At 37.3% G+C, this 26,829-nt stretch overlaps 1 protein-coding gene across 1 annotated transcript in view; it reads right to left on the reverse strand.

Annotated features, from left to right (window-relative positions):
- Positions 1 to 23,405, reverse strand: part of LOC145972318 (spondin-1) — a 202,351-nt gene extending 178,946 nt beyond the window's left edge. Inside the window, exons 1-2 of the mRNA XM_083100835.1 lie at positions 22,921 to 23,405; positions 16,384 to 16,619 (exon numbers count right to left, since the gene is read on the reverse strand). Of these exons, the coding sequence (XP_082956961.1) occupies positions 16,384 to 16,618 (235 nt within the window). The 5' untranslated portion in view covers position 16,619; positions 22,921 to 23,405. The remainder of the gene's footprint in view (positions 1 to 16,383; positions 16,620 to 22,920) is intronic.
- Between the last annotated feature and the right edge of the window lie 3,424 nt (positions 23,406 to 26,829).

Here is a 26,829-nt window from a genome sequence, read left to right on the forward strand (position 1 = left end):
CGTTTATCATTTCTAATTTTATTATATGCCAATCGAGATATATTTATTTATAGAATGAGAACGCAGCTGTGAGAATCGAGTATCGATTATCCTTCATTCCTCGTACGAGGCACATTTTCTTTTATATACAGGGTGTCAGAGCAATCTCTTCTCAAAAAAGCTCTTGTAGCTTACCTCGAGAGCTTTTCAAAACACTATAATAAAGTATTTTTTCATCGAGTACTTCTCGAGTTATGAGGATTGAAATAATTTCTTAATTTTACAACCATAAAATATCTAGTAAAATATTCATTTTTCGATTATCTTACCTTAATATTTTTATGTATAAAATAATGAGAGAAATCAATTGGTGTAAAGAAAACACATAATTGTTTCGAAAAAAAAATATATAATTGTTAATTGCAAATTACATATTTTTTCTTCGAAACAATTATGTGTTTTCTTTACACCAATTGATTCCTCTCATTATTTTGTACATAAAAGTATTGAGGTAAGATAATCAAAAAATGAATATTTTACTAGATATTTTATGGTTTATGTGAAATTAAGAGATTATTTCAAGCCTCATAACTCGAAAAGTATTCGATGAAAAAATACTTTATTATAGTGTTTTGAAAAGCTCTCGAACTAAGCTACGAGAGCTTTTTTTTGGGAAGAGATTGCCCTGACACTGCCCTGTATATATATATATATATATATATATATATATATATATATGTAGACGAAAAAAAAATACAAAGAAATAGTAAAACTGTCGCATGTGTTCGTTAAGGAAAAGTCCCGACTGTCGGTCGCGCTAACGAGTTTTGTCTAGGTGAAACGTAACAATAGGTTGCTTTAAAAGTTCCGCGTAGATAGAGGACGAACGACAAAATTATAGCTGGAGTTAACTCTCGCAAAAGTTTATACGAGTTAACTTGCCCGTTGAAGTCTTCACGCCCCGAACGCGGGTGATGCGCGGGTGGCGCGCCTTATAACTGGAGGCCGCCGTGATCTCGCTGCCTCCTTTAATCACCGACAATGAATAAAGTGTGCATTTCTAACTCCAGTTAGCTGCTCCAGCAATTTAGTACGCCGGATAAGGATTAATTAGTATCAGAAGCCATAATAAGCCGCTGTCGCTGCCTTCGAAACTTTCATTCGGCGGCGATTTATCGCGAACCGACAAGAGAATTCATAGACGAAAAATCAAATGCGCAAGGGGAGTTTCTCGAGCGACATACTTGCACTATAGGAATATAAACGGAAAAATATTTCGCATCCAGCACACATACTAGGAGAGCTCAATTCTCATGCAAATGCGAGATGCTTTCTTCTTCCTCTTTTTCTCTCCCCACTCCTGCCTATCCAATAGCAATCTTTGTTTCATTCCGTGTATTTCAAGGAACTGAAAAAAATATGTATGTATATACTCTGGGGAAGACTGTCTGATGCTACAACAAGAATCGCGCATTAAACTTTTGTCGAGACCTCGACTTCTAAATCTCCCATCTCTCGCCATAAACCTTAATGTCCAAATCGATATTCATTTCGAACCACCTTGCCAGCGGTGCTTAAAAGTATCGTCGACGCGTTTCGAATAAAAGTCGAGACCTTTCGCAGCATCCATCTAGAGAAACGGAATATGGGACAAACTTACAGGGGAATGCCGCCGTCGCCGACCCAAACTCATCAATTCAAATAAAACTTTGTGAATACGTAGAATGACTCGCGAGACGAGTAATGGTATGCCTCATTCGTGCCCAACGGTCCTTTAAAGCTCTGGTATCCAACTTTGAAGTTAAACTCAAGTAATGTCACTTTTTCGTAAATATAATATCTAAAATATGATATTTGAAATAATAATAATGTAAATAAATTATGAACGATTAGTGAAATTAGTAGCAACACGCGTATGTAATAAATATTATTATAAATTTTATGGAGAAATATAAATTATATAAAAATATAATTATATAGATAATTTTTTTAAGGATATTTCTTTTTCTTCCTTGTGTCGAAAAATAGAAATTTCTGAAACTTTTTATTCGTATTAATTATAATTTTATTTAAATAAATAAAATCGGCTATATATAGTTATATTTGTTATATTATAAAGATCTGATACTAAATTATACTTCGTATGTTAGCGTGATAAAATTGCGCGCCTGGATATTTCAAGATCCTGACGAAATGTCGACGCGTTTCCGATTCTTCCTGAAATTTTCTTTCACAGACGAGAAGTTTCGCTCGTGATGAACGTACACGGACATTAACTCAGCGTCATGCGAGGAATTTCTCCGATCGATTTTCCCGAGGAAATTCGACGTTACGCAGAGTTACGAGGACGGAAATATATTCCGGGCACGTTTCAAACGGGAGAAGATCCACCGACGGTCTCGGTGTCGGCAAGGGAGTTCTCCTTTTTCGTTCCAAGAGGATACTTGTGCTAGAAACTCCGTGCTTTTCGTACTCTTGTACGACCCGCAAAAATCGCAGTGCTTTATAACGCCACATTTAACCGGCAATCTTCTCGTCCGCTGCAACACGCGATGCTGTGAATCCGTTTTCCCGGAAATAACGAGAGATGCGATCGAAAAGAAACATCGATAAAACTTTTAATTGCTTTCGTTAACGCAAAAGGTTCCAAGGAGAGATACGCGCCTTTATTAGTCACCTCCGATCGCCGTGACATTTGTGGAAAGTTGCTAATCTTGTATCTAAAAGACTCATGTATCTATCTAAATAAAAACTAACATTGAATTTTCCTTTTCAAAATCTTACAGGTTTGTTTTTATATCTCCAACATATAGTTATATATTTTTGTTCACTTAATTACGTACGATTATAATTAGTTTTATTGCATGTCGCAGTTGTAGGCGCAGGTATACGCTATATACGAAGGAAGCCATCTTGCCGCGTTATAAATACTTAATTAATTAATCCCGTAAGTCTCGTAGTTTATTGACGGCTTCTCTGTCCTTCTCCTTTTTCATTCCCGGACTCGGTTATCTCGGTTACTCACGCGGAAGGCTTAATTAGAGCGGGAGGGCCTTTATACAGTTACAGCGACGTCGTTAGATCTTTGTTGGACCTTTCGGAACGAAAACAAAGGAAAAGGGACCGATATTGCTCGAGGAAACCGGCAGCAAAGTTAGGGTACTCGTCCACCCACGCAGGATGTTACAGGCGACGCGACGTGAGTTCTGTCAACTCTCAGAAACCAGAAATGTAGTGAGTTCCGAGTTTTCGTGTATCACCAGTTTTCCCTCGAGTTGCTTCTGTTTCTCTCCCTTTTTTTCTCGGCTCTTCTTATTACTCCGATCGGCCGCGAGACACGACCAGATTCGAGAAACAAACGAGGGATGACTCCGGGGAAAGCGAGAGTGTATTTACAAGTTTTAAAAGAAATATTAAGTGGAGACTTCCCCGCGGCGCAATGATGGTGGCCGTAAGGTAATGCAAGTCGAGTTATCGAAGCACTTTACATAATTTATCCTCCTCGTAATACTGTCCTTTCTACGGAATAGAGAGAGAGAGAGAGAGAGAGAGAGAGAGATTCTCTCGTTACAAGCCGACATCGATCGAGAACCTGAGCATTGTTACATGTGTTTATTCACTATTCCTCTCGAGTCGTGTAAACAACGATGCGCGAATTATCGATCGATCAAAGTGCCATTAAAATGCGATGTGTTTTTCGAGTATCGCCGGAATCTCGGCGCCTCACGATCATACTCGAAAATGTTTACTCTAGAATCGAGAAACCCTTATATACATGTCTGTGTATATGAAATTAATAACTGTAATGCGAAAGAGAGAACTGGATTTCTCATGCAATTAAAGCTGTAGCCCTTGTATAAATATGTTTGCATATCTCGTTTCGATTCATTATCGATGAAAAAATAATTCCAGATTTTTTAATTTCGATTTAATTATTTAAGTACCTTTAATATCCGCGAAAATGTCCGATTCAATGGAAATGTTAAAAATGCGACTTTCGAATTTCGATAGATATGGAAGATGAAGCCGAGATGAAGTCGAGAAAAAGCGAAACGTACTCTTACCCGAGACGTGACGAGATATTGAAAATCTTCACGAATCATGCCCACGAGAGCCTCGGGTCGGATTTTGCACCAGGTAAAAGACGGCTTCTCACATCCCGTTCCTAAATCTGCAATCTGACGATCTGCTGTTTGCTTCGCGAGCAGAGGAACGGAGCAGAGTCGCTTTTGATCGCGACACCAAACGAGGATATACAACCGCTAGGTAGTGGTATCTCGTTCGCCGTTCAAGTTCTCGTTTCGTTCAGGATTCTCGCGAAATCTTCAACGCGGTCGTGCGTTTTCATCTCCCGTTGGAAAAAGTGGCGGAAGCCGTCTGAAACGGGCGTTGCAAATCCGCTGCGCGTGTACGGTAGGTATAAAATGGCTGTATCGCGTCGTGTAGTAACATATCGTAGCAACACAGGTGCCGACTATAGTGTATAACGCGGTTAATCGAACGGCGAGCACCTCTCCGCGCCCGTAAAAAAAAATGGTAATTCGTTTGTACGTTAACGCGACGAATTATTACTCGCCTAATGAAAATCTCAAGATGCCGTAGAGACGAAATTACACGTGAAAGTGACGCTCTAAATTATATAATATAGATAATCACAATATTGTTATTAAAAATGCAATTGATAGAAAATTTTATTTTTATTTTTGACAATTATAATAAAAGAAAGATAAAATATTTCTCCAGAATGTTGAGAACAAATAATACGTCATTTTAAGTTCAAAGTTGATTGTTTTATCCATTCTCAATGACAAACGAAATAATAAAGATATCAAATAGAATAGTAAAGATTTTTTTTCTCCTTTTTTCGACATTTCTCTTTTATCGTTCATTTTTGGAGGCAATCAATGACGAAAACTTGCTGGGTTTGCGTTTATGAGATAAAGGAAAATTTATATCCTCACCCGATTGTGAGAATGTGCGTGAACGGAATTTCGCGCATAACTGCCATCCTTATTCAAGGCAATATTTGAACCACGTACAAATGGTATAAAAAATCTCCCACAAATGCTTACTGGTGTTAAATCTAAACTGCAAATTATTAGGCAAAAAATGTGATAGTTTTGAAATTTTTCTTTCGTGTTAATTTAAAAAAAGCGAATTTCTACATATCAAGATTGTGTAAAATGTTATTGTGTAAATTTCAGACATGAGATCCAAGAGAATTATTTGAAATCGTCGACGTTGACCGACACACAGTTGGAATGAATCACCCGAGTGCAAAATGATCCTACAAAGTGAGTCAGTAGTTCAACCGTGATATCTAACTATAGCGAAGCTATACGTTTCGCATCCTAAATATTCATCCATAAATTATCGTGGATCCAGTTATTCGGGACGAAATTATACACTATGAATCATTCATAAATAAATTTAACTTTAACATTAGATCAGTAAATCTAATAATTAATAAAGTTATTGGATTTCATAGAATAATAATGTAATAATTACACAGTAATATATTATAATAAATATTTATATACTCCTGGACTTCAATTGATACTTAATCAATATATTAACGATAAATTTTATATAAAAATTAATTTTTTTAACCATTTCGGTGGTTGTAGAAAATTGTGAGGCAATAATTATTGTATAGAAACTCCGCAGAGACCTTTCGTTTGCGAAAATACATGAAGAATTCGTCAGTAGTTCATTCCGATGGACAAAACAACGTGGGAATCTTGGATAGGTATCAAATACCATCAGTATGCCTTTCAAATAACGCGACATTAGCACACGTACGCCAAATAACCAGGATAATTTCAGAAATGAAATTCTACCTACGTAGCACTAAATCGTAATTAATATCGTGTTTCCGCCAAACTAGCTCGTTAATCAAATTTTATTCCGCACAAGGGCGCATTATTATGACGATCGCATAACCGGAAACGTGGCTCATTACGCAAATGGTAGTCACAGCGGTAAATGCGTGTACGTATTTACATGTGTAAGTAATCCGTGCACGTGTATGCGAGATCACTGTTGATAGCGCAAGCACGGGCGAGATAGCCTCCAAAGGGTTAATTCTGTTTCGTAAGGGCTCGACGAGGGAAATAATTTATTAATGAAACGTGTGTATTCATAACGTAATGCCTTTATCAAGGACAGAGATTTCTCACGTGGTATAACGGACCGGAGTTCATCCAAAAAATTGGACTTGAAATATGACTGTGATATTTGCAATTAAAATTTGGAGGGGTTCTAAAAGAAGTAATCTCCCTAAAATGTAGAACATCAGCAATGATTTTACAATTTCAACTAAAAATTGATTAAATTTTAATATTGAATAATATTATCTCTATATAACATTAAATTTTATTAACCTCTTTGTTGTTTACTTTGAAATAATTTATTTGACGATCATTATCATATAAAGATTGTGTGAATAAATAGATTGAGTCGTGTTAACGATCGCTCTTTAATGTCATTCTACTTTATCGCAAAAATAATCATTTTTCGAGATCAACGGAATCATGAGAAAGACGAGATTCTTGATTCTCATTCTAGAATCGAAGAGCAAGAAAATGCGGGTGATTTGCTCCCCGTGCCAATCGCCGGGTGGCAAGAGCCGTTCGTGAAGAAGGGTGGCACCATTTGAATAATTTCACAGGAAATTACCACTTGACACTGGTTGCTCCTAGACACTGAAGGGATAAGGATCTTCCGACTCTATTTGTCGAGTGTGCGGCTCTATTATACGACGGGGAATATTAAAATTCAAAGGGAGGATTTCTCTCTTCTGCCCCGATAAAAACGCATAATATCGTAACGAAGGAAATACGATACAAATGTCGGGGAAGGAAGAGGAAAAAGAAACGCGATGCGATGTAACGGGAGGAGAGTGCCGTGCGAAAAGAAGTAGTTTGAGTAACGAGTGAGGGTAATTACAGCCGCGCGTGCAAAATCGCATACGTAAAATCCCGTACTTTGTAATCCAATCGGAAATGGCGGGTTCGCGAATTCGCGCAAACGTTCATGAACGGGTAGATCACCGCGCCGCCGTGCTTTCGTCTCGATGTTTTTGCGAATCATGCAAATGCATGCTCTGCACTGCGACAAAGGGAGAGAGGATTTCCTTTTTTTCCCCTTTCTTTTTTCTTTTTCTCTCGCTACCCAAAGCTCGGACATTGATTCGCGCGTAACGTAATCCAAAGCGCGGTAACAAATGAGTGAGCCGAGTGACTGAAACGGAAGGCGAATATAAAACGAGTAAAAATAGAGAAATATATATAAAAGAAAAAAAAGAAGTAGAGAGAGAGAGAGAGAGAGAAAGAGAGAGAAACGTAGACGAAGGAGGAAGGAAGAATATGACAATGGGTAGAGTGAGTCTGGGACTGGTGAGCTCGAGGGCTGGCGTTTATTAAATCAACAAAAGCCCCTCGAGGGATGGTTTTCAGATGCGAGTACTACATCTGCTACAGAAAGCTTTCCGTCGTACTTGTTCCTCTCTCTTTCTCTCTCTACCTCTCTTTCTACCCTTCCCTCTTTCCATCTCCTGTCGGTCGCTTGTTCTCTAACTAGGCTCCTCCTTCGTTACACTTTGCGGTTTGTTCTGACTGGCGATTACGACACTGATAAGGGGAAAGATTCGCTTCTGAGAGAAAAACCTCTCGGGATAGTCAAAACCAGAAGTATCGCGGTGCTTTTAATGAATTACTTCAGATTTAAGATGTCTTTCTGTCCTCCATCCGGCTTCGCTCTTGACTTTCATCCGTCAAATTCCTGTCATTAAAATCGAATTCGTTTTACACGTTACACGACCAGGACTCGGATTTTCGTCGCTTTTTTTACACGTATAAGACATTATTTTTTAAATGCATATTCACATGCTGCTGTTTTAAAATGCAGCTCTATACATAATGAAGCAACGTAGACGGCAAATAAAAATTGTGTGAAACAAAAACTAATATGACGCGCGCATACAACTTCATATTTTATAATGCGTTATAATGCATTAGGAAATAATGCAGAAAGATATGATGACGAAAAGCGTCCTTAAGTATTATTCATTTAACAAGACTGATTCCAGAACAGAACAGCGCTCGTTCCAATTACGCTGAAAACGCGTTAATAACGTACACGAGGAAAACTAATTAAGGATGTTTTGTACCTATTTTCAAAATATTGAGAATTTAATGAAAATTGTACAGAATGTCCTTACATATGTTTAGAATCTTCAGTATAATTTTTAAATCGATTCACTAAAGCGTTCACAAGTTATAAGGATTTTAATTTGCACCGAATTAACATGTGTTCTTATGGGAAACGTATAACCACGTCGATTCAAATGACAAAAACACATGGAAATAATATTCAGAATTTGTTTAAAATTTGCAAAAGTGTAGTTTAGATACAGAGGAAATATTTGGTCAAATAATATTATATAAGTACTAACTGGTTAAAAAGATATTAAATATAATTCAATGAAATTAGCTATATATCTGACACAAAGCGAAATTCTCTGCCAAAAGTTAATCATTTCGATTAACAAAATTCGGAATATTTCAGTAAAAACGCAATAAATATTAAAAAATACATCTCTGCACTGTAGCTAAGATCAAATTGTAATATTCCACGCAATTTCTCATACTCAAAATACACCAAAAGTGGATATATTCGTCAATATTGGTTTTCAACTACTTTTTGCTGGGATTGTACATACAAAGCATCCTTAAGCGTCAATTATGCGCGTGGTTATTTTCACCGCAGAAATACGTCGTGATATAAATATTTTCTCGTGATAATCGCGAGGACGATTCCCTTCGATCGGTCGTCGCGACAGTAAAATAACGCGGACATCGTGTATCGCCGGAGACATCATTATTAACGTGCCGCCCATTTCCTGTCGTCGCAAATTATTATCCGCATTATCGCTGTATCGTCGTCGGCAACGTGTTTACATCGTGTGGCATCGAGACAAATCGATACTCGCGCGCGTTATTCCCCGAGAGTTTCGAGAGTAAACAGATCCGAGATCTTTCCTTGGCTCTTCCACTTCCACGCTTCGATGATGCTCTTATAGATATAATTTTTAACAATTTAATTTCTTTGCGAGCACAAAAAAAATGCACGCAAAAATTTTCACGTATCTCGTCGAGAATCGCGACCACGGAAATGAGAACGAATTCAATCTCCTACAGCCAATTGCGTAATGATACATCATGATACGTCTCGAATCGCGTTATCGCAAACTGGGCGAAAAGTCTCGAGTCCCGCTCAATTAGCATTACGACTTGAACAGGCGGTAATTATAAATCCGTTCGTTCTCTCTTTCCCTCTCTTTACATAACGTTCAAGCACCAAGATGTTCCACAAAGATGAACTGGCTCGGCTTTTTAGATTCGCCTGAATCTGCGTGTCCAACTAGGTTAGCCAATTACAGCGAGGAACAAAGTCAGAGAGACCGATCTCACGTTGGATGAATAGAGAAGCGATGAATATTATTATTTAAGTTTAGTTAAAATTGTTTTAATGGTCGTTCTTCTCGTGTAATTTATATCCAAGTTGAGGGGTTCACTTAACGCGCGTTACCGGGTATAAAATATATTCTTATAATGTAACTTTGAAATTTTAAGCAATTGCCTCTCTAAGAGGTGAGCGTAAAACAGTTTTATACATTATTATACAATTAATCATGCAATATCACAGATGGCAATCTTGTTAGATTACTCTATACATTAATATAACGTAAATTTGTAACGTTCTTCGAAACGATATACTGGCTTTTTTTGTTAATATATAATAGATAATAGATAATATATTCAAATGTATGTGTAACAAACCGTAAAACGTTTGCAAATAATACATAGTTTGCTAATGAGTAACTAAAAACAAGTAGCCACTTTGATAGCGTGAATAACGAAGAAAGACCGAGTGTCTTATATTCTCGAGATCAAACAAGGGGAAGTAGGCCACAGGTTGAACAGACTAAAAATTGTCTGGATCTCTCTTTTTGCTCGTCACAGCAGCTCGAAACACGCGGAATGCTCTTCCGGTTTCCTCAAAATATCGGATGACGAAGGAAGAGCGAACGCGTCACGATCGGACCAGAGGAGGATATGTACGTCGCGTTTTAGCGATTCCGTCACGTCAGAAAGTTGTATAACGTCGTTACTCCTCGTTCGAGTTATATACTTTGAGAGGTCGTTGAATTTAACGCGGAATTAACTACCGCGTTATATAATCTTTTCACGAAGGCGAGGGAGGAGCCGGTGATCCGTCCTAGTCATGACGCGAAGATACCTCGCCAAGATTCCAATCTTAACAAATCCGCTGACAATGGCGCCTATCCCTCCTCTCTTCCCTCTACTAACTTCTTCTGCTTTTCACCGTCAATATGGGTGCAGCCGGTGTATACGGGAAAAGAGAAACGGGAGCAAAGGGAGAGAAGAGCTCGGCTTTCTCGGGTCCGGACTAAAAATACACCTCCTCCTCCCCCGCCCCTGCCCTCGTATTCTCACCCTCTTCGCTATGCTATTTCTCTCTTTCTCTTTCATCGTTACTTCCTTCTCGCTTTTTCTGGATCTCTACATCGCACGTTACCTCGCTCGTAGTCCAGTCAACTCACTCTATCCCTCACTTGTACCAAGAGCCGTAGCTCTATAAATAAATAAAAAAAAAGATAATGAGAGCATCGCGGGCACATGATGCGGGTGTCTCGAGAGTGGAATAATTAGAAGCGGCCCTTGACTCATTCGCAGAGAAGGAAACTCGCGTAAACGTTTTCCATGATTTTCAATGGTCAAAGTCGGATTTTGATGGTGTGTCATCTCTCTGTGATATTCTATTACTAGAAATATATTTCTTAAAAAAGCGGTGAATTTTAAACGTCCCTAAAAAGCGGAGTATTTTGCACTTTATATAAAATTTTGGACTGTCTTTTTAATCCCAATTCTCAGAGAGATAAAATATACATAATTTTCAAGCTTTTTTAAAATTATTTTAAGTCTTTTACTTGGCTTGCGACGTCACCGAGAGTCGAGAGGATCTTGTGTAAGCGAGAATAAAATCCAACGAAGAAAAGAAAATGTTCCCGAGGCAGACACATGCGAACGTATATATTTTGAAAAGTTCTCGCGAAATTAGCGTACTTTGCGTGAACGCGCGCGCAAGTTTTATGCACGGGGCATCATTCACGGCAACTTTATCCCTCCGTTCCCTCTCCGACCTCGCTTCGCGTTGTATGGTGTACGCGTGGCCCCGTTCCAGAGTCTGCTTTACCTCCGGCGAAGTTCCAAGACGGTCTGTCGGCGGTGTCTAAACGCGGGAAACTCTCTCTCTCGCTCTTTCGCTGAGAAATCTACAGTATATTGTGTACGTCGAGCATCAAGTTATATTAAACACCCTCTTACGCTCGGTAACCGCGTTCGCGTGATCAAACCTTACCCAACAGAAAAGTTGCGTGTAACTACGCGAGCGCTTGACGAAATGTCACTCTTTTCGTTAATGGAGTAATTTTAGTCTCAATATAAATTATTACATTATTAAATGATTTCTAATATAAAATAATATAACAGAATTTTCGTATTTTATTAATATCTGTTAGTTTTGAAATAGTAATATAAAAATATATAAAATTTATACATGCACTGAGAAAAATCATTTGATTGTACCAACAAGACGTATCTGACAGAAGGCATTTTGGTTAAACTAAGCAGAATTTTTTATAACTAGAATGTTTAATAAAATTTACTATAAAGATTTGGTTAGTATTTTCTAGTTGAATCTATAAAACTTCTTGTTATATTAATTAAATGGACACAGTGATGCCATTTTTTTGTAAATTTAATATTATTAAGAAGAAAATTTGGTAAATTTAACAGGAAGAAATTAATCATACTCATCTGGTAATTCCTAAAGGAATTCTGATTCGTCCATTTTCCAACAGACATAATGATTGAATCTATCAGATTTCTAATTAATGCAACCAGATTTTTTCTCAGTGTGTTTTTCTCTGTTTCTCTTAAAAATAGAAATATAATACTATAACATTTTAGATGTTGAATGATTACAAATGAAGGCGATTATTCACAAGGATTAACGATCATTTATAGTGAATCTATCCTCACGCACGTTGACATCGCAAGCTTGCGCTCACTAAAGATATTTTTGGGCCGCCTTAGACGCGCTGGATGATTCACGCTACGAGAAACAGAACACTCGACACCCAAAAAGACTCTACATCGAGAGACTCAAGGATGAATTGTGAGTACACGCGTAAATATATACGTGCAATTCAAAACATGTCCGCAAAATAGTACACACGATACCTTTAAACGACATTTATCCCGCGCTTCGTCACATCAGGTCTACGAACTGTCAGTGATGGGGAAAAAGCGTTCTTTCTCGCCGCTGTTATGGGGTCTATTAGCATAGCGGGAATAGGGAAACTTTCGCATACGTCGGAGTGCTTTTCAACTTGCCGATGGCTTCGGATGCGATCCCTCTTTTCCCTCGAGTAGCCCGAACTTTCGATGTGTATCATCGTCGCCGAAGAACGCGGTGAACGTATTCAAAAAAGCATATTGCCATAATAATCCCACGTGTATAAGATAAAAATCTGAATATCGACACTTTTTATCAAAAGAATAATTTAACAATGGAACGATTACTACGTCAATATATTGACAGTGTATGTAACGCGATTGCTTTATATATATTCTTGTGAATAAAAAATAGGCACATTTGATGCTATTAAAAGGTGTTATTATAAAAAATCACGATACGTTCAAGTATTTCTTTCCGTTCTTTTTTTTCTCTTTAATGTTTCAGCAAAGTGTAAGAGATCAAGCATATTTTTAAGCATGAAATTAAATTCGCGATTCCTAATTAAATTCCACGCAGATTGCATTTTATGTCTGTCAGAAAATATTTTCCATTCCTGCACATCGCGCAAAGACGTTTACAAGATTTGCCTTGTTATTTGATATAATTCGTTCTACCTCTGAAGAAGATATTTGTTCGCCATTAGCGTAGTGTCTACCGTGCATTAGCGACGCTATTATTATCGTGTTTGCTTTGCAGATACGCGCACGCGGCCCTTTGTTCTTTGGATACGTGCAAGGGGCTCATAACCGAGTAAAATGAGCATTTATTCCGACCTGGTTCAGTTATGGATGGTTTCAGTGTGTTTATATTTGATTCTCGTTTCAGTTAAAGGCTACTTTCCTTAAAATGCGCCATTTTTCTCGTGAAGATATCATGCGTATTATTTCTTACTGTACATAATATTACTAATTATAAAGACTGCCCATCGACAGAGAAAATATCTATTTTATTGTATCAATTTTTCTTGTTAATTAGACATTATTGTCATTTCATTCTCGGAAATAAATAAACTTTAAATTATAATTTTGTTAACGTTCATGTAATATCAACTGAAAACTTTCCCTGTATTTCTATCTAAAAGATTTTATCTTTATATGTATAAAACAGAAAAATACATGTTCTGTATCTAGATTTGACTATGCGTAAAAAAGCGTTATCGAATAATGATTGCGATCTCCGTTTAAATCCAGAGTTCAAGAACGCAAGACAAAGAGGATAAATTGAAGACTGAACAGAAGAAAAAAAATACGGATCGAGAGGAGAAACAACAGAAAGCGGAAAGGGGAAAAAAGGAGAAAGACTCGAATTAAATCGACCATATCCGGAGCCATGAAAGGAAAACAACGACAGTGCGCGGGCAACAGTTTTACGATTCGGACGCATGGCTGAAGGTACCTCGGAAACGACGGAGGGTGTATATACGACGAGAGGACGAAGAGATGCGAATTCCATTCCATTAGTCGGCCGTTAACGATCGAACGTGTTCGCTCGACTGTGTGCACGCAGGATATATCCACAGAGAGGTCCTGCGGAATGCGGAGAGAAACCTACTACTACCCTCTGTCTCCTCTGCCTCGGTATCACCCCCGCGTCGTGCCTCGTCCTTCCCGATTTCTCCCCGGAACGGCGTAAAGGATTTTCGATTACGTTTTGTCGCTGCTTTTGTTCCGCTCTGTTCGGTTTCGAGCCCACTTCACGTGGCCCTTCTTCTCCCCCCCCCCGCCCCCCGCCTCCATCGTATTACACGAGAAAACTCAACCCTCCTCTCGTCTCCCATTCTTCATCTGACCATCCTTCGATCCTCTTTCCGGACTAACCTGTGCATTTTTCCGTTTTCTCACGCGTCGTGTCTCTTCTTTTTTCCCTAATTATACGTAAACTTTTCGCAAAATTTATTTTCCAGGATAAATCGCAACGTGACTGTTAAAACTTATGACCGAGGCAAACTCGGACGAATTTTTTGATTGCGAAAATAAATTATGGAAACATGTATATTTGAAAAATTCAACACTATTTATTAAACGAAGAAAAATAATTGTGTAGAATTTTGAATTAAAAAAGTTACTCTCCCTAATTGAACCATAAACAAATATATTATTCGTCAATTATTATTGAGTAAAAGTTTTCCTTACATCCAATTCATATAGACACAATTTATAAAGATAAAATCGTCATTACTTTTCAATCATATTCGAGCGAAATATTTCAGAAAGTAATTTCGAATCGCGAGTTACCCCTACGAGACTGGATCCAGCGAAAAAGGAAAACACGGCCTTTCGTATAGTGCCATCGGGCGGGATCTCTCGACTATGCTAAAGTCTGGAAATTGAATTTCGGCGGCGCACACGCGGCTTTCTAATTCGAATTTGAGGTTTCTCGCGGAACATTCGCTCGTACATTCAGCAAAACGGCCGGATCAGGTCCAATGGAATTTATTCGACTTTGCTATACTACGGAAAGGGGCTGGTGCTGGGCGTTGTGGAAAGCAGAGGGGAAAGAGAATGAGAGACGAAGCGAGAACGAAGGGTCGCGACCACAAACACCAAGCGAAAGCGCGAAACTATGGAGACTAACTGATGGCAAGCGGGGTTGGGAGGGATTTATAGACCGACGAAGACTTACGACACCTGCTCGTGCTTATATACAGGGTGTCCCAGGGAGCGACAATAAGATCCAGATCTTTAATCAAGATTGCAGTGAACTTGTAATCAAAAGTTATCATTTAATGTCCGCGTGTTGCAATCTCGATTGATAGAAAGATTTAAATAACGATTATATATCCCGAAAAATTCATCTACACATAATGGAAAGATCGGTCCTTTTCGAGAGACACTCCATGTATACGCGCTCTGTCATCACTTTGGAGGCATCCGTGCGAAGACATCTCACATTCATGTCAAACGACTGCAAACGCCAGTAGCGTAATGCGATAATTCCCAACTTCTCCAATTATTGTCTGATCCCCGCCCATCTTTGCGCTTTTCAGGTCGAAAGACCGAGAAAGGAGGTCGCGAGCAAAATAAACCCGTAGAATAAGGCTGATGTTGCCCGAAATCGTCCGGGAGAAATAAGTATTCGTCGTGATCGGAATCGCGCGGTAATCTGCGGGAATTTGATCGAATTAAAGTTTCGGCGGTGACGCATGAGAGATCGTCGTCGAGAGAGTCGATAAGCCGGTAGACAGCTCTCGCGAGAGAGATCTCATTAATTAACGCGACGCTGCTCTTTTATGAATGATCGTGTTACTCGCGAATCGTGTAGACTCGAAATAATTAGAAAAAAATCTAGCAGATCTCAGCTCTTTCATCTCGGCATCCTCGATAAATGAGATTCGAATCGTTCCAGGAACAATTTAATCTAATTTTGCATGACGTCGCGTTTGATTAAAACCGTATTTAATATCCTGTGTACGTAAAGAGAGAAGTATTTCCAACGTGGATATTTTACATTTCAATCTTCATACGCGTCAGATCCAAATGCGTTGCAAATGATATATTAGCCTTTAAATTAAATTTCATTACTGTAGAAAAATAGCTCTTAATGTGTAAAACTGTTTGTGATTCTCTTTTCATACGTGCGAGTTACATCATTTAAATCATTTTAAATCTATCCATCAAATATTTCTACGACAATTATTACTGCAGCATTTATCCTAAAATGGTACTCGTGCTTTTTTTTTTAATTTTTAAAAAATTGAATATATAATATGCAAAGTTTTTGAAAGCATTTTCAAAGATAAATGAAATAATATATATAATAATATATATATAATATATATAATATATATAATATATATATTATATATAATATATATATTATATATAATAATATATATCTTTCGGTAACATAAAATTCAATAAAATAAAATTAGAAAATAAACTTGAAAAATTAAATCGCTTAGAATAACGTATATATGCACCCTTTACAGAGAGAGTACCATTCTTAGGGTTAAAATTATCAAGTCCTGTTTCATGCACAATTAATCGAACTCATTCGACACACACAATTAAAACTCACCGATCAGTTTGCCGAACTGCGCTGGGGGCTTCCACTCCGGATAATGTCGTGGGAATCGCGCCCTCGACCAGTAGGTCCTCAGGGTAACCTTGTATAGCGCCAGCTTGTCCTGCTTGTCCTGCTTCTCCTGCCGGTCCTGGACGTACGATCCGCATTGTCCGTGGACGGAGAGGAATCGCGTGGCCAGCAGGAGCAGCGAGAGCATCGACCACCGGTGCCACGTGCCACGAGACATCCTGCGGTGACATCCGCACAAGTAGGGAAGGATAAAAAATAAAATCGCCGTCGTGCCGAGCGCTATTAGCCCAGTCGTGGTGCGCGGTATGCGACACGTGTTAACATCCGCCCTACGTATGCACGCACGTATATGTGCACGTGTTGCATACTTGGGTCGCTCATTCCGAAACGCGACCGCGCGATGGAATTCGACACGCGCGCGCGTCACACCAGACGATTTTCCAGGCGTATGTGTGAGTGAGGATAGGTTTATGTGTGTGTGTGTGTTTGTGCGCGCCAACGAAATATTAAGAGGAACGCGAAACTTTTAAAGTGCTCCGTATAAGGAAACGTCAAGGGAAGATAAAGCTGCGAAACGACCTACTACTAGATGCAGCTACTTCGGATAGTAATTTCTACCGTTACTACTACACGATACCGTCGGGAAAATATAAAGCTTATCTCTTATCGGTGGACTAAAATAAAATGAAACGGGGCAACAATTCATCATGTCATTGCGACCGTACAATCATCTGTTATAAGAGTCTCGGGGAGAATAACTTCGTCTCTAGAATTATAAGCGAAATGCCATTGTCTGCATCTTGCATAATCGAATTATTATAGTGCCTGAATGCGAGCAAGAATATATACATATAAATAAAAAATAATATTTTTTGAAAGTATTTTTTTTATTATTTAATTGTAAATTTTTTCTCTTCACGAGAAATTTCTTCGCGGAACGAAACTCTATCGTTTAATTAAATCACAGTGCATATTTTACTTTCATAGAATTTTAACATTTTTATTCCTTTTTCAAAATTCTTGCCGAAAGTAAAATTCGATTTTAAGTTTCTCGAATAATTCATCACGAAAAAAGCAACTTTTCTCCTGGAAGTCTCCCGATTTCAATTACAATAATTAATGACGTATGAGCGTACGATGAAAGAGGCACGCATAATTCAGGATAGTACTTTGAAAGAGCTTGAAAATTATATTGTCAAATATAACTTTGCTGTGGTAACCTGGTTTCGATGCGGTAAACAAAATTGATCCGAAGGCATGTCGATGGAAGAGAGAAGACGACGCGCTTTTCCCTCGCGTAACTGCTGAATAATTCAGGGGCCGCCCGAGAGAGCTCGGTAGGGGTCCTAGGGTTCTTTTACATGGACGCAATCAAAAGGATAACGCGATATTACCACACGGACGAATAAAGTGCCGCGTAAAAGGCGATGTTCGGTGGGATGTCCGTGCCATTACACCCCCCCTCCCGTTCCCTCCTCCCCCTAACCCTCTATTCGTTGCGCTTAAGAATGTGCCGATTTTTTTTCTAAGTGAATCCATTACTCGAGGGAGAAAGAAGGGAACGTCTTCCAATTATCATCTCACCCGCGGACTCGTCGGGGAAAAATGTCTTGTCATAAAGGCAGGGACGTAAATATATATGCTACTCGCATATATATATATATATATTTGCGAAACGCATAAATTTCGTCGTATTTGAAAATCCGTGTAAATCTATCGATCAAAGATCTCGGAAGCGATCGGCTGTCCCTTTTGCCGGATGCGAGCGGCGACACAATTGACGTTGCACGACTACGCGATCGTATCTCGAGGGCTTCATGTTTACATATGCAGATCCGCGCATTCAAAATTCAAATCGCATTCGAATCGTTTCCGATAAGCCCCGACTTGGTCAACCAATCGTGTCATCGCGAGTCGTCGAAATTTCACGGCGCTTCCGACCCCCGTTTTTTTTCCGGCTGACCACTCGGCTTCAAGAAAAATCACGTCGCTGGAATCGTTCCAATGGATTTCGAAATGATTGGTGACCCATCATGCGGCTATTTAATATTTAACAGAATATTTCTATCTCGAATAGAATTCGTCATTGTCACTAGTACACAATTTTTCATAGACAGATAAAAATGCAATATATAATAAGATATAGAGATGTGCTTGATTTTGATAACAAAATTAAATTGATAATAAAATTTTATATGACTGATCTTTTTCATCAAATTTTGTATTAATTTTTATTTAAGAAATTGAATATGATTATCTTGGATGAAATGTATATAAATATTTCTGCTGTATTATAAGCATTTTCAGGCAGAGAGAGAAGATTGTTTGAAAATATTAATTACGGCGTTAAAACTTGGATGCTCTTTCAGTAAATACAAATTTCAGCTTTTAAGATAAACGTCCTGTTTTTTGTAGCTAGCCTTTCTGACGAGAGGCTAAAATGTAAACCGAACAGTTAATGAAAAGCACACGAAAAATATTTATATCCCTTGCGCTAAACTTTACAAACTTTGCGAATCCGCCGTTAAATACTTCTTTACGCCCCGGTACAGCGAGATAACTACGGAAACTTTCCATGTTTCCGATTCAGTATTGATCACGACGCTATACGATTGTAAGAAACAGAATTCGAAAGCAATACGTTTCAATTTATTTGAGAATTCATCTACTACGTCTCTTAAATATTAGTTTTTACTACTTACCGTAATTATATACAACGGATTTATTTCACTATTATTATTACGTATCTGTAAAATACTAAAAAATCATGATTTCATTTTTTGTTAAAATAATTTGCATTTAATCTTTCATTAAAAAAATTCTCGGTCCCCAAGTTCCTAGTAGAATAAATATAATTTGCGATCTATGCATTATAAAACTACTGAAAAATCAACGAAAATTATGAGAGAAAAGAAATTTTTAGATTAATTTTTTCCCAACGCGAGAAAACTATCTACTCAAAATTTTATAATCCTTTCACCTCATGCAAAAAAAGAGATACGCGTACTCTCGCTCTATTTTTCTCTACGATGTATCAACGTAGAAGTGGAGTGGTAGTGATCCAAGTTAAATTTTTCCTCGGAAACTCAATTATATTTTTACGCGAGAAAATATCCGTGGCAAACACTTCGCAGGAGACCTCAATTCGCGGCTCGCGTCAGTAACGCGTTGCGTAAAAATCCATAATTATAGTACGCTCTTGAGAGAGAGTCGGGTCGAGTCGGAGCATCTCGGGGGAGGCGTATCCGGAATAGAGTTCCGCGGAATGTTCTTGCGACCGACATGAGGAGAGAGGAGGGATGAAGAAGAGAGAGAGAGAGCAGAGGGAGGAAATATTATTTAACCGCGGTGGTGCAAGTCGCCGCACTCTCGGAGTAGCAGCGGCAGTAGCAGTTGGGTAACTGAAAGCCTTTTTTTGCTTTTACATTTCATTATGTTTCATTAGAGAGGGAAAGAAGGTGAAATAACTCACGCGAGTCGCGAGTTATGATCCCCTTCGCGCGCAAACAGGTACCCGTTCTCTCTCTCTCTCTTTCTCTCGCGACATATGGAGGATCTGCATTGTTCATTTTTCAACCCCGGTGACCTTATTTCGTCGTCACTGTCGCTGGGAAAGTGGGAGCGACGACGATCGAGGGAAAATTGCGACGGCGCTGTACGAACGACCGCGGATGACGCGAACTTCAGACCCGGGGTCCGTGTTTTCCTGAGGTCGAGCGGTTGATTAATTTAATGGCCGCGGGAGCTGATTCCTCTCTTTCCCTCTTTCTCTCATCCTCTATCTCTCGTCGGTCTATTAGCGCGATCCTTCGCCCCGGTGTCTTCGAACTTCGCCTTTCCGCGCTTTCCGGTAAGCAACAAGTTGTCGCAAATCTGATTATTTGTTGGCACGTAAATAACGAAAAGCCCGGGGAATCTTGTCCGAGAGGAAGGGGTTTGCATGAATTTGAAGAACGATGCGCGTAACGTTTCCCCGATAAATCTTAATATGAAACAGATGGCAAAGATTATCTCTCCTAAGGCGAGATTCCTCGAGAAGAAATTTGAAAGTGAAATTATTTTTAATTTTGATGCAATCATGATAACTTTGTTTTATTTTTATGTATATTTATAGGAATATTCCGATTATATTTTGTAAAACCAATCGATTTTATTTTTCATAATCTTTGATGCAATCACGATAGCATTATTTTTATGTATATTTACAGGGTGTCAGGGCAATCTCTTCCCAAAAAAACGCTCTTGTAGCTTACCTCGAGAGCTTTTCAAAACACTATAATAAAGTATTTTTTCATCGAGTACTTTTCGAGTTATGAGGCTTGAAATAATCTCTTAATTTTACATAAACCATAAAATATCTAGTAAAATATTCATTCTTCGATTATCTTACCTTAATACTTATGTACAAAATAATGAGAGGAATCAATCGGTGTAAAGAAAACATATAATTGTCTCGAAGAAAAAATATGTAATTTGCAATTAACAATTACATATTTTTTTTCGAAACAATTATGTGTTTTCTTTACACACACCAATTGATTCCTCTTATTATTTTGTACATACATAAAAGTATTAAGGTAAGATAACTGAAAAATGAATATTTTACTAGATATTTAATATCGAGGTAAACTAGAAGAGCTTTTTTTGGGAAGAGATTGCCCTGACACCCTGTATATCGACCTTATATTCCGATTATTTCGTAAAAAATCAATCGATTTTATTCCTTATCATTTTAACGAGAATCGCCGGAGCATCGTAAACATAGTGTTTCCTATGTGTGAACGTGAAATTACGTCTTCATACACAAATCCACGTTACGGATAATTAGCTTCGGAAAATTAATACTCCCATACATCGAGGAATCTGAGACGGAACCAGATTTAGAGCCGGAGCGAGCTCGGATTCAGGATCCAAATCGTAGTTAATGGAATCCCCCTCGCTAAAATCTGAGCTGTGCATCGCGCGAATACGTAATAGTTACTGCGTAATAATAACCTTAACTCGCGCGGATACAACTCGGGTTACACAATAATGGAGCTCTCGTCGGACAGCAGGTATCATCATCAGCTAATAAGTCATAAAACGATACATCGTAACATCTATTGGAAATCTGTTCTTTTGTGCCATTGAGTGCACATACTCAAAATATATATAAAATAAAAATTTATGTACAGTTTTATAAAATTAAAACATTTACCTATAATTGTAATAAAAAAAATTGTCAATTATGAATAAATATATTTACTATATTGAATTGTAGAAAGAGAAGTTGAAGATTTCTTAAAATGATCATATAAATCGGATAATCATGCAATAAATAGCATTACTTATCTCGAGAGATATCAAATATCATAACCAGTTAACGAGCCGAAAGAAGAAACGCCATGAAATGTATTCAACATTTATACTTTTGTACCATTAAACACGTGCTCGGAATAAATATAAACAAAATAAAAATTTATATTACAGTTCCTGTTTGAAATGAAATATTTATTTAGAAATATAATAAGAATGATTGTCAAAAAAAATCATTCGAAATACCATAACATTAAAAATTTATTCTTTTGTATTATTAAGCATACTCGGAATAAATAAATAAATGGAATAAATAAAATAAAAATTTATATGCGACGCGACTTGATATTTATTTAGAGTCACAATTAAAAATAATTATAAATAAATGTATTTATCTCGAGCTATTTTAAATTGTAAAAAAATCGAACGTTTTCACGATCACGATAAATCAAATAACGAATGAAATAAAGCGAAATTCGCGCAATATCTATCAATGAGCTTGATAGAGAACGGAAAAAATTGTATACACGTTTTACGGAAATCGTTGGCGACTCATCGGCGCATGGATCTCAATTTCACGTAAAAAGGATACCTTCAATCTTCTATTTAGTTCCACATTGAACGAGTAGCCGCTCAAAGGACTCGAGCTTTGGCGGAAAAAAGAGAGAGATAACGACACTCGCTTAAATGTTTTCCGAAACAAATTACCTCCACCTGCGCAAATCATTTCTGCTCGCAATCACTCCCACCGTGGTGTATTCCTTAGGAAACTAAATATATTTATCGCCTCTTAAATCTCCGAAAAATATGTTTATTATTCGATAATAAATTTAATATTCTCTCTATGATATTTTCGAAAGCGTTCTTTGCGAAAGTGCTCTTTTACAAACTATCAAAATTGAGCTTGAAAAATATAGCTCGATAAAAGAGACGTGCTTTGTGTTTTATACGCGTTTCTTCGTAATAAATATGGCGTATGTGTACGAGTGTGTATATGTATGTATATGGCACGGAAAAACCTTGCGATCAATTTCTCGAGTCTCGCGAAAATCGCAATTCAATCCCTTGCGGATTAAATTCAAAACCGTCAAGATTTAACATGATATATTGACCAAGCTCTCGTCTATTCGCGAGCATCTTTGTAGAGGTAAACACATCGGAATAAAATCGGAGTAAAATCGAGAAATTGACGTCACGTACTTCGAAAAATGCAAACTCTCTTACCTTGTCGACGATCCGTCACACCTTCAATCAAGTCTCGTGCCCACCTTCCGTCTGCAGTTTTCTTCTCGGATTCCAAGCCGAAGATGCAAAAGTACTCGCGAAAAAACACTTTTCACACGTACGTATCACACAGAGACATCGCGGATCGTGTTACGAGTCGCGGCGCGCGGGAAAGGAGGTGGCGGGGGAGGAGGTGAAAAACGGCAAGTTCAGGACGTGACAGAAGCTGTCTTCTCCTGACCGATCGTGTTCGCCGAATTCGCGCGAGATTTCCTACCGCCTTCCTCGCGAGGAAGCGTCGCGACGACGACAACGACGACGCTCTCGTCGACACGCGCACGAATTTGGTCACGGACGATCCCGGGGAGAGGTTCTCACGTTTCACACAACTATACGCGGCCTCGACCGGCTCGTCCACACGGCGGCGCAAATCCCCCTTTTGCCGGGTGACAGCGCCAAGATACACGATGCTTCTATCTCGAGGGTCGCCGCGGTACTGCGAACGAGCGAGACCGCCGCGCTCCTCGTGAAGCTTCGGCCGCGCATGCGCGCGCGTCGCGCCGCGCCACCACTCGGCGCCGCGTCTATCCATTTCAAACTTGCGCCCTTCCTCGTGCGTTGCTATGTTCACGCTTCGTATAAACAACATTCTTTCTCCGATAGTATAAACAATCGCGAGTGTTTAGGTTAATTTACGCAGCATAGATCGTTTTTTTTGTTTTGGCGTATAATATTAGAGAGAGGATTCATAGAGGGTAAGTAATGTACGCTTTGAAGGGCTCCTTTTTTGCCTCCTGAGATTATGACTTTGAGACATTTTGAATAGTATTTTTACAAAAGCGAATGTAGTTCCAATAACCTAACCAATAATTCTCGATAACTTTCAAAAGACTCTTATTATTGTTAAGTATTCACTTATTCAGATTAAGTTACTTATTATTAAATTTTTATTTAGAGGTTTAAATATGTAAATATATCGAATTCATTAATTTCAGACTCTTTCTTTTGTATGGAAAGTTCCAAACTAATATATTGTATAAAGTTTTACTTTATTATAAAGGAAAGAGACGTGAGCGGGGGAGGGGAGGCTCTAACCGAAAAAAATTAAATTAATTCACTTAATTTCACTTTAAAATCAGAAATACATGTAAGTTAGCTTAGAATTTTTTTGGGATGAGTGTAAGAGGAGAGGCTTTCAAAATTCAAAGTATTACTTACAAATGTATTCTTTGCTAATATATGTCAAAAGAAAAGTGATCCATGCTGTATAATGTAAACATTTACCTAATGTAAACATTTACCTAATTGTGTGTTCGTTATTGAGTGCTATTTTTAATAATAATTGTGTTGTGAGTGCTATATTGAATAATAATTTTCTTCACATATTCAAGAAAACCAGTATTTTCTTGTACAAAAAATTAAGAGATATACAAGGGATCAAATGTACGTGAGTATATATTCAGTTTCAAATATAATAATTTTTATACAATGCAATATACGCAAATAAAAATATCGATAAATATTTGCATTAACTTACACAACACATTATTTTTCTTTTAATTATAAATTCTATTATAAATTCTAATTACAATGTTAATATATATATAAAATATTTACAATTACACATAAATACATATATGCTTGCATATGTACTTTTTACATCTGAAAGTTTATATCTAGTTTTTATTTTATAAATTATTTTTTCGGAATTTTATGGAAATATATTTAATTATATTCATAAATTTTTAAGTACACACATACATAATGAAAAATATATTCCCAAGATATAAATTGCTTGATATAGCAATTACATAAAATATATATATATCAATGTTAAAACAAAGAAATAGCTAGCTTTAAATAAATTATACATGTTGCAATCTCTGTTACTATATATATTACAAATCTGATTACTTTATGTGACACTGCTAATTTCATTATTAAAGGTGTGTTTTTTATATTTATATTTTATTTTTATATTTTTTATATTTAATATGAATCATTTCTTTATTATACGAATGTGTGCTATGATAAACGCGATACTCGAGCTTACGATCACATCTAATATTTGATAATTAATGTTAAAATGCAGATAAATGTACAATTCTTTGATAGCATTATGCAATGTCTGTTTTTACATTTCACGGTCTTTTATGCTCACATATACGCAAAGTCATAAAAAGGTACGAAATACTTTCCGCGGAAAAGCAACGCTATTTTCTATACTTTATCTCCAGAGCCAGAGTTGGATATACAAATAACCATCCATATTGTCGGACGTACATCTGCGAATAAAGTTTACCAAAGGAAAGTAACGAAAAAAGTTTCAACAGAGGAAGAACGATTGATTTGCGAACTTGCGATGTAAACTCGGTATTTTTTGTTATCGAGGAGAGATTTAAAGTCATGAATTATTAAATCGTCAATGAATAAAATGTTTCTAAATGTCTCGTGCCATGCTTCGCTAAGAGTACGCCAAGTTTTATTTTATCAATTGGGTACAAGACATTCTTAATTTTTATTCTCATCGAGTGACATCATCTTTACTCCCGCATATAAGCCTATTGAAATTCTTTTAGTTTTTGTTGGAATTAACGTTAATACGTTAATTATTGGCACACAGTGAAAAATCACAAAGTGAAAAAGAAATAGATATTGTTGACAATATTAACGATGAAAAATGTTTTTATTCAAATTTTTTTTATTTTTTTAAAGTAATATATACATCTTTGAATAATATTTGATTTCACATTTAATGTTTACTAAATAATATAAAAGATATAAAGTTTTTCCGATACGACATTTATTATGCAGTTTTGATCTTGCAATTATAACGTGTATTTTTCTAAAGATTATTGAAATATTTATACTGTGCATGTTGTCGTTACGTTATGATACTGCACAGCGCAAGGCAACGATGTCTATCGAATGAAATATGTTGCCCCGAATCGTAAACAACCGATTTTCATTCAAAAACTATTTTTCCATGCGCGATTTCCGCATCTCGTTTTTCCGCACTCGTGCGAGATTTCGCTGAGCTTTGCTTCACCGAACAAATGAATTCCGCTGCAAGCATCTCCACTTCAAACATGCGCATACAAGTTTGCTGTTTCTTTATTTACACTTACAGATGAGACTTTTTCTACCGAATACATTCACCTAGTCCGGATTTAACGTAAAAACAGATTAAAGAACATAGTCATATACACACGCGTAATTATAAATATAAAAAATGCACTGAAATGTGTGTGAGAGAAATATTTACAATTATAATGATAATGGAAGAAATATTACAGCTAATTATTGTTATGTCCGCGTTGAAAGGTGTCCAATATTTTAAATATAATTTTTTTCTCAATATTAGCGAAAGGTGCTTGTATTAATTTATTTTAATTTTTTGAAATAAACATCTTATTTATGTAAATTTAGCATTTCTTTAAAATATTATATTTTTAATATTATTTAAATGCTATATTTGTCCTTGACTACGAACGAAATTATTATAATTACAAACGAAATATTGTCATTTTCTGCACTAAAAATTTAGCTTACTAAAATCAGAGAGCTAAATTCACATAGTGATTGTTCCTATTTTTTACTTATAAATAATTTTTAGAATCGAATGAGGTTATATTTATTTATATTTATGAGAAATATATTTGATATATTTTTACCGATTATTTGATCGCGATCTTTAATATCTCTCGTTACAAATAATAATGCCGCGACAACGCGAGTACGTAAGAAGGGAGCAAACGCAATTTACGGTAAGACGCGCGCCGCACATCAAGGGAATGCTCGACTTATGAGAGGGGAACTAATTGTTAATTATGTCTGCCGGTAAATACATACACGGTTAGGGTATGTGGAGGGAATGGGGGAGGGATGAAAAGGGAATTCCAACACACA

The sequence above is a fragment of the Camponotus vicinus genome, unplaced genomic scaffold, assembly GCF_025532165.1.
Source record: "Camponotus vicinus isolate PSW18456_S1 unplaced genomic scaffold, iyCamVici1.0 SCAF_1, whole genome shotgun sequence".
Classification (NCBI taxonomy): domain Eukaryota; kingdom Metazoa; phylum Arthropoda; class Insecta; order Hymenoptera; family Formicidae; genus Camponotus; species Camponotus vicinus.